This window comes from Ambystoma mexicanum, chromosome 7p, assembly GCF_040938575.1.
Source record: "Ambystoma mexicanum isolate Mex_15411 chromosome 7p, UKY_AmexF1_1, whole genome shotgun sequence".
NCBI classification, from domain to species: domain Eukaryota; kingdom Metazoa; phylum Chordata; class Amphibia; order Caudata; family Ambystomatidae; genus Ambystoma; species Ambystoma mexicanum.
In genome coordinates this window covers 672,941,044-672,954,794 of record NC_090939.1, presented here as the reverse complement: position 1 = coordinate 672,954,794, position 13,751 = coordinate 672,941,044, and the positions used below count along the sequence as shown (strand labels likewise).

At 43.3% G+C, this 13,751-nt stretch overlaps 1 protein-coding gene across 5 annotated transcripts in view; it reads right to left on the bottom strand.

Moving 5' to 3' along the window:
* ARHGEF7 (Rho guanine nucleotide exchange factor 7) overlaps window positions 1–13,751 on the bottom strand; it is a 1,715,641-nt gene that overhangs the window by 852,542 nt on the left and 849,348 nt on the right. For all 5 annotated transcript variants that reach the window (XM_069636766.1, XM_069636768.1, XM_069636767.1 and 2 more), the window contains one exon: window positions 3,925–4,047. In XM_069636766.1, coding sequence (XP_069492867.1) covers window positions 3,925–4,047 — 123 coding nt within the window. The remainder of the gene's footprint in view (window positions 1–3,924; window positions 4,048–13,751) is intronic.

Sequence of the window (13,751 nt, the reverse complement as noted above, 5' to 3'; positions counted from 1 at the left end):
CAATACAAGTGTCAGAACAAGATGTACGAGCACAGTTGGCAGTAATACGTTTGGAACAAATATTTACAAATTTGTCAAAAAAGGCTCCTGGTGGTGTTTAGAGCAGGGATACATCTGCTGTGCAACGGCCTATGCTCAGGTTTCCAATCTTGGCTGGAACCAAGAGAGCTGGGCCCAATGAATGATAAGCACCAGCGACTCGACACTCCAAAGGGAAGTCTGCCCCCTAGGACGTGGCCAACAACCTAATTCAGAAACAGAAAATAGGGAAGTTAACTCACTCAATGAGTTAATTTAAAGCTTATGCTACCAAGCCCCGAAGAGCAACCCTACTGGTGGATATTCTAACACCTGTGTGATCAAGCCTGTATTTCGGCTCAATAGATTCAGTAGAGCAAGATGAATGCAAGGAGGTCATTAAATCCACTAGATCAAAAGGCACTGGACATCTTTCCCAAAATAGAAAGAGCAGAGGGTCTCCCAAGTATTCTGTCCAAGCAAGAGGTGTCCACCTCCGTCTCAGGCAGGTCCTAAAACTCTCAGAGCAGTTCAAAAGAAATGCCCTTCATAACGGCAAGGGGAATAGCATCTGAAGGGGACCCAGACTTAATGCGGTGGATAGCGGTGAAAACATCTGACTCTGTGAACAGCGAGACGGAAGACCAACCTTCTGAGGCAGTCTGGTTCATAGGAGCATATGTTTCATTCAAAGCATTAGAGCCAGTAATAGTAGTAGCCTTTGCAATATTAGTGCGTATTGTCTCAATTTTTGTAGAGGAGTAGCTGAGGGGGTCAATCTAGCTGCCGATGAAAGAGATCTCACCACTGCGAAAATTGAAGGGTTTCAACCAAAGTCCCCCTGCCTCTGCAACACTTCGTCTTTGACTCAGAGTATAGGGTCCTAGGTTTGCCCATGAGGCTCTTAGGACGAGGGTGATTTTTAAGAACCCTATTTTTGGCCTAGGTTGATTTTATCACCGTACATTAGTTTTAGGGACTGGGCTGATGCCAGCTGTAATTTATGTTTTGCATCACCAGGGGTGCATTCCGAATTACTGCATTGGTAACCCAATGTACCTTTTTGGTGGCCATTGGAGTACCAATGTATTTTATTAAGTTCTACCCACAACCATTTTGTTTTAGGGGCTTCCTTTTTTTAGTGAAAACACAAGATAGGCCTAAAATGGGCGTTGTGCACACATGGATACTTTTCTAGCCCATGAATCAGCTATATTGGTGTGAACTAGTGCATAGCAGCCCCTGTCCCGGACCATTTCACATACAGTGGTGTGCTCCGTTGGTTGATGGACCTCATTGTGGCACTGTCTGATGTGGCTGGGCTGCCTTTTTTTGTTTGTCAAGCCATCAGACCCTGCTAGGAATGGTGATTAGTCCTCCTTTCCATTGCCTGGATCGTTTTGTCTGGATCGTTGCTGATCCAAGTGTCACAACTTACCGCTGGGGCCTCGGCCAGGGGTTTATTCACCATATTTACCTTCACGATCCCTGTGAGCGAGGAGTCTTTCAGGCAGGTCTCAACCACGTTTCCCAATTGACTCTTTGGGGCTCATCCTGCTCTTCTGCACCTTCCCTGGGGATGTTGATTCTCTATCCTGCTTCTGGAGCCCTTTTTTTAGTCTCCTCTAGACTCCCAGGGGGTATTGGCCACCTGATGTGCACCTGTGGGGGAGAACTGTGCCATACCTTCATTTCTCCATACACAGGGATCTGCATATTGACTTTGTCCTGTTCACTTTTATGTGGAACATTGTACTCACCTGAAACTCTTCTGAAATGACTCTGGGGTACTTAACTGCCCCTGGAAATTTTTCTTGCATCCAGTTTGGGCCTAGTGAGTTTCAGGCCAACGGCTACAATGTATTTTTGCACCTGTGATTTTATATACAATTTTACAGTCCTGCCTTCGACTTCCGTTCCTGATTACACCTGTAACTATTTGTCCCTGAAGTCTAACATCTTGATGCTAGCAGGCTAAATGTACCATATCTTTTGGTGGCATCTGGTGTGCGTTAGAAATGTACCCTGCCCAACCACCCCCACCCCCTTCCGCATGGGAATTAAAGTGACTGTGATGTTCACATCTGTATTTTTCAAAATACTGTGTCCTAGAGGTTTAGGGTCATAGCGATTAGGTTTCCCATGCCGTGCATCTGTACGTAATGTGCATATTACTAGTTAGTGGACCTACAATACAGTATAGGGATGTTTTGTGTCCCTTGTGAAAATGTACTTTTTTTTAACATGAACTAGGTACTTTTACACAGTGTTATGTCTGCTTAAAGTACATATGAAACTAATAGGTGTGCGTGCGCGCATGTAACCCAATAAAAAGGTGCACATTTTTCAGTATAGCACCGTGGTGTGTTTTCATTAAATAAGCCGATACATTAATTGTACTTTGTCAGCCTACTTTCTCCCTTTCTTGATTTAAGCTTCACTTCTCTCCCTCAATCCTTACCTCAAGAGTGCTTTGGCCGTCCTTTGGGGTCGGGTGTACTGCAGGACCTTAAGGGTAGTGGTTGCAGAGCTCTCTGGGGATGGTTGTGGTTATTTGACACATTCTCAGTGACAGAGCAGCATTGATTTAGGTCATTTTCAGACAATTAGGGGGTGGGTCTTTGTTGGATCCTAGTAGGGGACAGGAGAAGAGGGGCGATGCTCTGTTGAACAACATTGGTGGGGTTGTCACACGTGGGATGTTATTGCATGTATTCTGAGTAAAGCCGAGGTCTTTAGGGTGGATGAAGGTTCAGAGATTGAGCGGTGGAACAGATGGTAAACGTCCTCTCTCTCTGTGAGAATGGGGCGAGAGACATCATTGGAGGATAGTTTTGAAAGGTTGTGGAAAAGCTATTCGATCCAGCTGTAAAACCAATGTGCACACACATGCTAAGAGGACCGCAGTAAAGTGGGAAGGTGTCTGTATCACAAGTGTGCCATTTGTGTAAAAGTCAAGGGGGTTTAACCTTAACCTTATCTGAAGTAACTACAAGTTGCCCTCCTTCAATCTGATACATACTTTCTTAGGTTTCAGGCACCGCCATGGCATGATCTGTGTTTAAAGTAGTAGAGCCAAATGTGTTCTCCAATTTATTGCAGATGTAGCTATTGATCATGGTGATTTTGCAGCAGCTGTTGGTGGATTCTTTTCTTAGCACCTTTGGACCATCAGCCATTTGAAAGATGTCAACGTTAATAAGGGCAATAAGGTCAGCTATGGTATTATGAGAAATCTACTTTACATCCAGAACCCGCATATGCTGAAAGTGCATCAATTATACCTTGACCAGCAGAATCATTGAAAATCAAAGTAAAATAAGGGAAAAAAATAAATTGGGAGCGTCTGCACATTCACTGATTAAATCCATCAATTCAAAAGATGCAACATATACAAAAATCCAGAAAATGTAATCAATATTGGTGTGGTTCAGCTGGTAGAGACCACAGACATGCATTACCCACAACCCCACTGCTCCCCACTGTGTACCCAAGAAAAACAGCAAGATGGCCATACATTTGAACATGTATTTAAACAAAAAAAAGTCAGAGAGGCACTAATGAAAAATTAAACAGTACAACTTTTCAGGTTGTTCTTTTCAGTTAAGGACTTACAGCAAGGTCGGAAACCTGACTGTTTTTCTAGATATCCCTCATTAATAGACAAGCGAAACATTTGCATACATTTCGAATCGTTTTATGCCAATTTATCTCATGAATGTTAATGAGGGGTAACCAGAGAACCTGCCATGTTTCTGGCACTCGAGACCTGGTGTTGAAGAACCCTGGTTTACAGGAACACATTTATTTTGTCTTGTCTTCCCCTTTAACAATGAACAAACAAAATCTCAACAGTCTCAAAACACTGCAGGAAACAGATCACGTCAGGACATCCTTTAAACATACCTATGCTGCGTGAGTACGTTTACAGCCGAGGGGTGGTTAGCACAGTAAGCAAGGTAAAGACTTTTCATTTGTGACATCAGATTTAGAAAACATCCTCCAACCCTCTGTTGAGCTTCGGGTAACCTGAAAAGAAATATTAAGTAAAACTTAGTATTAAAGAAATTCTGTGCATCAACATTGAGACCAAACCAGATAACTTTATATCAGATAAGTAGAAAAATTGTGAAACGTTGAGTGAATGACACGGAGATACTTTCAATGCAAATGAAAGTAGTAAACAGTACAGCCGGATAAATCATTGAAAAAACAAGTACAAGGCTGCAGGCAGAAGGATTCATAAAGAGATGAATAATATTGTCACTGAGTTATTGAAAATCAAATATCAGGGACACACACGAGACGCACATCAGACAACATCATAGAAACAAAGTGTAACTGCATTTTTTCAAACCGCCATTCATGTCTGCAAACCTATCAATTTGTCTAACAGAAATATTCTTTGCCGATCGACATTCTAATGTGTCGCCCGTACTCTAAATTGCACAGCACTAGCCCTTTTAGTTTCACAATTTGCAAACAAAGCAATGATATTGTTGATCAATTACAGAGTTTCCTCAAACGCCCTCTCTAACGTGAAACAATTACATTTCCGTTTAATTTTTAAAGTACTGCTTTGATGCAACAACTTTGATGGGTTGGTAATCAAGAGCTGTGGCCAAATTAATTTCTGTAATTATTTGCTTCTCATAATACTTACCTCACATTAAATTACTGTCTTAACCACACAGGGATTTTAGGAAATGTATGCATGGTGGATGGTGTTTAAGGCAAGGGTCTGAACTCCAACAGAATGCAAGAACGGTGTTGAGAATTGCTGTGATCATACGTATCCTGGTGAATTTCATAAGACCTCAAACAAAGGTTTCCATAACATATGTCAACAAATGCACAATAAACAAATTGAACTACAACCTGCACCTCAACAGACTGTCAACAGGTATTTTTGCTGTATTTATTCCTGTATGGATTGGGATCATATTTAGCTTATTTACATAGCATTACAGCTTGTTTCACTAATATGAAATAAGAATGATTTAAGGTCCTTTGTCTCAATGGTGTAATAGCCAAGATTACAATTTGTCTGACAATTTCAACAACCTACCCTTCTCGCATGGTACTAAATCCTTAGGCATCATCGCAACAAATTTGCACAATGCAAGAATATTTTGGACTCTTCACTGGTCTGCAATTTCCAGGTGTACATGGCAACACAAGATCTGTTACAAGCTCATTTTCTTCAATCTTTTCCTGCCCTTCTTTGAATTCAGACACAAAAGAGACAAGTAGATCCTTATTACTATTGCTATTACGTTACGGGATTAGGGTACAATTGGTACAAGAGCATCAGTCAAAAATTAACTATATCTGAAAGAAATACCACCACTGCAGCACTTCAAAAGCTTAAATGGCTATTAATCAACCAATGCAAAATCTTTAAAGTTTACCCCACTCATCTACGGTTCTGAAAGATGTTGAAAAACATCTGAAACATGAAACTCCCACCAGAAACATCACATAGGCCTATAAAAGTGCACATTGTCCACCAAAGACCAGGAAAGAACATCATGGCGGAAAAAAAGCTGGAGGGCATAATCCGAAAGAGTGACGCATTTTGCCTACAAATTCCAACAAACACGCTCCAAATACGAAAAATGGCTCTGAAAACTTGGCTCTTTCAACAAGCCTTAGAATATGATATACAAAAATCGTCCTACACTCGCAGTGCTACTCACTGGAGGACTCCTGAGACCGGCATCCATAGGGGCGACTGCAGGGCTAGAGTGCACCCTTTGAATCACTTGGCAGCTACATATTGCAGGAAGGATGCTGAAGCAAGTGGCACGGCACGCCCCAAAGCGCTTCTCAGTCACGCCGTCTGGCGTGATGGTGGTAGGAATTGTTGATGAAATTGAGGTCTGCTATAATATTTGTACCTCAGAGAATCAGTCTGCGGTGAGTGTGGGGAATGTTAGATCCGCCAATGCCGTACATACCCTTTCAGACATCCTCAGGTATGTCGTCCTTATGTAATTCAAGCTCCTTTGGGTTCTAATAAACACTTGACAAATGGACAGACTTATGATTACCAACTTCTACCAAATTTGTGAAGAAAGAGAGACTAGTTATTTAAATCCCTTGGAGCTCCAACTTTGAGAAATTAGCTTTCCTTGGTTCCAAGATGACAAAGTATTTTAAGTGCAATTTCTATTGAAAAGGATCATCCGTCTACTTCATCTTCTGAGACAATGAAAGGCATTTTAAGTGCCATTACCATTAAAAAGGACCACTCTTCTTGTCCCATTACTCTCTATTTTGGGTTCTGGAGTTATCATTGGGCTAGTTAACTAAACAATGGATAGTTTATATCATGGAAATTCTGACTATCGCAGTGAAATCCATCAAAATGGGTCGGGTGATCTGGCATGCATGAGTGGAAACAAGGATAAAATGACTAACAGGATCTTACACGCGACACCTTTATAAATGCAAAATGATATCATTACTCCACTGGACACTGCTGAAGTTACTATTCACGACTGAGGGGGAATATCTATGTTCGGGCCAAGTCTGTGAGCAGACGTGAGAGTACTTCTATCGTGCTATATTCTGTGTTAGAACAAATACTGAAGTAATAATAAGTAAATGTGAAACAATAGAAGCTATGTTAGATACTCATGGCGCATTACTCGACAATATTTTACATAAAGTTATCAAGTAAGGGATTTAGATCTAATGTCGCTGTGGTAGCTGATATGAACATTGTCACTGAAAGCATTGCTGATGATTACATTATATCTAAGGTATCCACAGCTCAGCAGCCTGGTGGTAATATGCCTATAGTTCTTGAGAATGATGCACCAAATGTACGCACAGTGGATAATGCTAGTATTGGGCCCAGCCTATGCACACATATAGGTAATAGTAATGATTCTACTCTGTCGAACTGAAGGGAGGTGATGGGGTAAAACGTCAGGTTAAAATAACTAATAGGAAAAAAAAAGTCTACTAAACAATTGTTGCAGACTATTATGTATAGTAGACCCAAAGTGGCTAAAACCCGCCCTAGTATCTGATTCTGTGAATGTTGATTTGACAGTTGATGAGGATGGCTGTTTTGATTTAGTAACCAAGAACCCTGGACCTGTGATCAGCGATGGTTTGTGGTTGTGGACTAGCTGTCCACCACGGATCCTTCATGGTCTCTCTAACACCTTTGTCTGGGTTCTTGCCCTTTCAGCTTCTTACACTGGGAATTTGTTGTGGTTCTAGCATCTCCCTGTTCAGCATAGCACAAGTTTGAAACTCATGCGCTTCCTGGTTCATACCTACTCCGCGTTCTCCAGGTGTTACGCAGCTCAGGCTTTCCCTTGCCTGCATATGCGTTCCACTCTCTCCCTGTTGCTCGTCGAGTTCACGCTATTCAACATACTCGTCCCTGTGAATAGGATACTTCGATTCAAAGCGACATGTTCTTTTTCTATGTTAGAAGGACATCTATTACGTGTTTCTTTGTCCCAGTCTTGTTGTTTAAAAGTCTCTGGTATTTTAGCACATCAGATGTAGGCCATGGTGTGCACAGCTTTAGGGAGTCCTTGTTCCCTAAGGTGGGGGGGGGTGTTTCTTTGGGCGAGGTCCCACTTGCCTCGACCCCTAGGGAGGGTGTTGAGGAGTGGGCTCATCTCCCTAGCCTCACAAGGGGGGGTGAGTGGGATCTTGCTTGGGGAGAAGGGATGAATTCCCTCGATTCGCCACACTTGCCATTTATGGCCTTAACACCTTCGCACAGTTGCTTTCCCCCTTTCACCTTACTAGACAGGCCTGGTGTTTGCAGGCCTCATCACCCTCAACGTCTTGTTTCACACATTCCTGGCATTATCATATGCATTCAATCTGTCCCGAACATCATTAAAGTCATTCCAAGCTTTGTTTACTGCGGTCTGAACAGCCTCTCCCTTGGGAGCCCTTTGTTCCAGTTCAGCCAACCGCCAACTGAAGTCCAAAAACATTACCAGTCAACGATCTACTTACACCAACCATCAGAGGAGTCTGTATATCTGTGATGAACACCGTCAAAGTTTTCTATTCAGTGAACCCATGTTCTATCGTACCCCAATTCTGGTCCAGAAACTGTTGTATCTAGTCCCTTAAAGTGGACCTGGAAGCCATATCTGATAGCATGTTGTTAAATCTCCACACGTGGATAGGAGGGATCGTTAAGGAGCATGATCAGATCAGGACCTATCCAAAAACCCAGCTTCTGCCATCAGCCCCAGATCCTCTTCCCTTGTTAAGGCCTGATATATGCATGAGTAGGAGCCATGAATAGACCTGCCTCATGCTTCAGTAGGCATACATCACACATACAAAGTTCTGCACTGATCCTGAAAAGCGTCTTAGACGCCAGCTACAATCGTCGTGTATTCCTGCTTTGAGTATCCAACTCAGGACACAATTAAAATTGTATAGCCATAACACCTGGCAATTCCGATGCTTGAATACCAAATTACTTATGCTTTCAAAAAATCAGCCTGGTCTACATTTGGAGCATATGTACCCAGAAGCAGTATAGGCTGTCCCATCAATCTACCCAGTATTCCTATATATCTCCCCTCTGCGTCTACTAGAGTCTGTTGCATTGTGAAACTGTCTGAGTACCTAACCTATACGAGTACCCCTCTGGCATAAGAAAAGGAGTAGCCCACCACTTGCCCCTTCCATTTTGCACTTGGCTCATTCAGCTAATTTCCAGTAAAATGCGTTTCCTGTAAGATTGCCACCTCGACTTTATGCCCAACTAAATAGGAGTATATTTTGCTACTTTTAACTACATTATTGATCCCCCCAGACATTCCAGCTGATTATATTCAAAGTAGCCATGAAACCAACATTGTCAAAACATTATTCCAAGTACAAAACATCCAAAACACTATGTATTCCAAACATAACAAGGAAAACAACAAAAACAGCTACCACCTTCCCATCCCATGTCCACAAACCCCAACCGCAGAATCAATCTATCAATTCCTCCCAAGGGGCACAACCTGTGAAACTCAGAGAAGTTACTGCCTTAAACCTATGCCCTGCTGCCAACATGAGCCAGCAGGCTTAGGGTCGAGGATGAATACTAGGGTGGGCCAAACTCTGCTGAGGCCTTAGCGGGTACAAAGTTAAACTGCACCACTGACCCCACTATATGAAATAGTGACCTCCTGCGGCTAAATTAGCTATTTCTGTGCACGCCATAGTCCTCATTCAAATCACATACGGTATAATACTTGTGACCCAGCCGGAATATTTTCCTGTGCATTATCAACCACCTTATCATGGACCAGCTCGGTCATAGATAAAGTTCCAGCCATATTAACAAGTACTTTCCCAGTCAATGTTCCATTGGGCATACTCAAACTTCTATTTGACTTCCTAATCTCGGTGCCGCCTGTTACCTTATCATCCAATCAGTCCCATCATAGTGTTGAAGAAGAAGGATCTACCATTTGCTAACCACTTTACATTTGGCTGAATAGAACATCACACATTTATAATTGGGTTCTTTCAGCTACCTATTCTCCGCCTCATACGATTTGCGCGGCCTTTGCACATCTTCAGTGAGGTCCAGAAAGATAAGTATTTTTGAGCTGCCCACCATATGTGCAGAGCACCTCCTGGCTTCTCGTTAAACTTTTTCTGCCCTGGAAGTTGAGGAACTTTGCTATTATGGCCCACGGGGGAGCTCAAACCGGGCATTCCTTAACGGTACCCTGTGTGTTTATCATTCGTGAACCATTTCGATAGGCTGTGCACGCTGTGGCTGAACGCTCATTCTGTTAAGGTTCGGATACAGGATTTGTCCTTTCATTTTGGTAGTGGATGTCCGCTCTCTGCAAAAGGCACCAGGAAGTGCAGATGTGGACATGTCCAGCAACTCAGTATCAAATTCTCTGGGCCCAGTGTGGATTGATCAAGATCAGCATCAACCCAAACAGGTGCGGCCTACTCGGAACTAGCAGTATGACAAGGTTTGGAAGGAATGCATAAAGTCCCACTTTACCATGAAAGCGTCCCCCAGTGCTCCCAGTTATGGAAATTCCCTAGAGCAGACCACCTAGTGTCTCCAAGGGGAGAACACCTCCTCCAGAACTGCCTGACAGAGCTCCCACTTTTCTGAGGATAAAGTATGTCTGCTCAAGGCATCCACAATCACATTCTACCTGCCGCCCAGATGAGCCACCTTCAAAGAGACGCCGTTCTCTAGAGCCCAGAACTACAGCCACATTGCCTCTCTGCATAGGGGCAAAGAGCCTGCACCACCTAATTTGTGGAGGTAATGCATGACAACCGTCAGCACAGTCATGTCCCACATGAAGGACGGAAAGCGACCAGGGCCAGCCCGATCACTCTCAACTCAGGCAAACTGATGCGCTGTCAGATTTCTGATGGAGACCGACGGTCGCTCACCTACAGACTTTCATAGACGCGTCTGCAACTAATGTCAGTTGGGACAAGGGTTGGTGGAACAACGCCCCATTCAGTAGGTTGTTTCTCTTGGACCACAATTTCAGGAGTCTGGACTCCTTCACTGAGAACTGAAGATGTGAGGTGTGTCCCTGAAACTAAGACCACTGAGAACTGAGAAGCCACTGTAGCAACCTCATGATTAGCCGGGCCTCTGGCACTAGGGGAATGCAGGAGCCCATAGGATCCAGTACGTACAGGAAAGCTGAAGCAGGAACATTTTCTTGAGAATGAAAGATACACACCACCTTAAAGATGTTCACTATTGGATCTTCAGGCGGGAAGGCTCTGACCAGCCGATTGTCCAAGAAGGCCCTGATGACCGGAGGGACTTGGACGGCTAAACCTGAACCTTCCTTATGTTCAGGGAGAAGCCTAAGCTGTGCAATAAGCTGCGCGTCCAGTACAAATGTGCTGACGCCTGGACTGGGACGAATGCTTGGATGAGTCAGTTCTCCAGATAGGGAGAGACATGGATACCTTCGCTTCTGAGGAGAGCTGCTACTACTAGCAGCAGCTTGGTGAAGAAACTGGATACTGAAGAAAGGATGAATTACAGGATCTTGAAGTTGTAGTGGCAGCTCCCCACTGTAAATCCCAGGTACTTGCTGTGCTTCCTGTGGATGGGCACATGGAAATATGCACCGTGGAGATCCAGGGAGACCAGCCAATCCTGCAAGTTTAGGGCTTGAAGAATATGGGCTAGGGTGACCATCTAGAACTTGTCCTTGTCCAGGTTCAAGAGTCTCAGATCTAAGATGCAACTGAAGGGGCCCCTGAAGGACCCTCGGATGGGGAAACAAGGCACAATCACCACACATGAATGGATACGCCAGACACGAGGTTGTATTCCCAAAATCTAGGGTTTATTGCGAAACAAATAGTCCAAGTTGGCGAAGTGGTCCCCCGCCCTGCGACGTGTCTAACAGACCTCGGGGGACGCAAGCAAACGAAAATTATACATGCTCCCTGTCTTCAAGGATATGTGAGGGAGGGAATCGGGCATTTCTGTCTGGCTTTCCAGTGTAATGTTTCAACATGTTTCTTAGCCTTGGACCATTGAAGCGAAATAATATCTACAGCAAAGTAGGGGTGTCGCGGTATTAGTTTTATGACGGTACGATAACCTTCTTGCCAAATGACGGTATATCATGGTTATCGTGGTATAGCAGGTGGAGTTAACTAATCTTAAATATTTTCTAAAAGGTCATAAATTGTCAGATTTATCAACGCAAACAAAACCAGGACCAGGGCCAGAATTGGGCTTTTCAACATACTTTCCACTGAAATGCCACCCCTTGCTTCCACCAAACACAAACACACGTGTAGAGAGGTGGAGGGGTGAGGGGGGCGTCTGGGGAGCCCCGCTGCAACTGGCAAAGCAAACTGAATAGCTTTTCTTAAGTGGTCATTTAGGCTTTTAGCTCCCACACTGGCTACTGGTGAAGATGAACATGCTGCCATTTTGATAACCTGCATGCCACAGATCAATGGAGGCTGATGGTAGTATACACTTGTGCACATACACACACACGCACGCACACACACTCTCTCTCTCTCTCTCTCTCTCTCTCTCTCTCTCTCTCTCTCTCTCTCTCTCTCTCTCTTTACGTTACAGCCTTTAGTTTACTTGCGGGCCAAAGGGTGTTCAGTAATCACGGACATGTTAACCTTTGGTTTGGCAACAGGGAATACCCACAGAGAGAATTTCGCAGTGTGACTTATTATATGTAAATTCAATGATAGAACCAGGGAAATCCCCCATTGTCATATGTTTAGCAAACATTATCCATTATAAATATATAAACCCCAAAGCCGCCAACCCAAAGTAAACCCTTTTCCTTCTTGGCACTGTATTTATTCTTCCTATTGCTAACATACTGAATTTGTGTCAGGAAAATGTGGTTTATGAAATGGCATTAAAAACTGCTCCAACTGAAACTACTTGGCAGACGGCACACCCAACAGTGCAAGACCAAGACTGTGCAGCACTTGCTTGCTGCAGCCTTTACAAATCAGATTGAAAAGTACACTTAACGGTATAAACAATGTGACGGTTATTATTGTTCAATTAAGTGGTTCACGGTATCTTTAACGGTATACAGTTATACCGTTACATCCCTACAGCAAAGCAGTTTTACATGATGCAAAGTGGCAACGTTAGAGAGAGCAGAGAGAAATCAAAATGGCGATTCTGGTCATCTTAAAATGGTCGCACTCTAGTTGAGCTAATAGCTACATAATAACTAATGAGCATATATTCTTAACACTTTAAATGAGGCGGTTGGTCTTCGGCCAATCAATTATCCTGCATTGCCTTCCGTTCGAGGGGTGTCTACTTTTCTAGACTGACAAACCCTCCTCTTGGCCGTATGCTAAACGCCTAATCCATACATTGCATCTTCCTCCGACTAAGTGTTTAGATCAGGCTCGGAATCTGATCCGCACTCTGACTCAAACGCTCTCAGATTCCTCCTTTTCATTATCGATATTAATTGCCATGAATTCTTTGATTGTTTTCGATTCATCATTATTGTGGGTATTTGGTCTAGTAATATGTTTTCGTTGTATCATCTGAACACATTCCTCACTAATTTCTGTGCATACTATGGGAAGGCAGTGTATGCAACAACAACATGTCACGAATATTCCTAGGATTGCTACTAAGATTGCAAATAGCTTCCATCCCCAGGACCGTAACACTTCCCAGAACCAGGAGCTTATATTTAACTCCCAACCACTCTCAGGAGGGCAACGGTCAGAGCTTAATACATGCAATTTTCTTATCACTTCGAAAATCGTGGGGGAGGAGTCACTTACAAATACGCAACACGCTTATCCCACGATTTTGCAAACACTGCCGCGATCAACTAAGATTATATCAAGGGCCATTCTGTTTTGCAGTGACATCAATCATAATTCCTTTTTCCTCAAGAGTCATATTATATAATATGTTGGTGGTTCCATTTATTGTTTCTTCCAATATTCTAGACAGTCTTATGTTATAAGAGTTTATCGCCTGGCCCCAAAATGGTAGGAATGATTTTGCTATGTCCCCTACAATCAACCCGTCTTCAATTTTTCGGCAAGATCGTGACCTGGTCAACTTGGTTTTATCTGATGTTTTTAAAAGAAACACCCCAGGAAACAGAAATCCCAAATGACACGTGCCTCCCCAGTTCCTAGGTAACCAAGGATATGCTTTTTCTCCACATATGAAATACACAGGATCTCCCACATATATTGGTTCCACT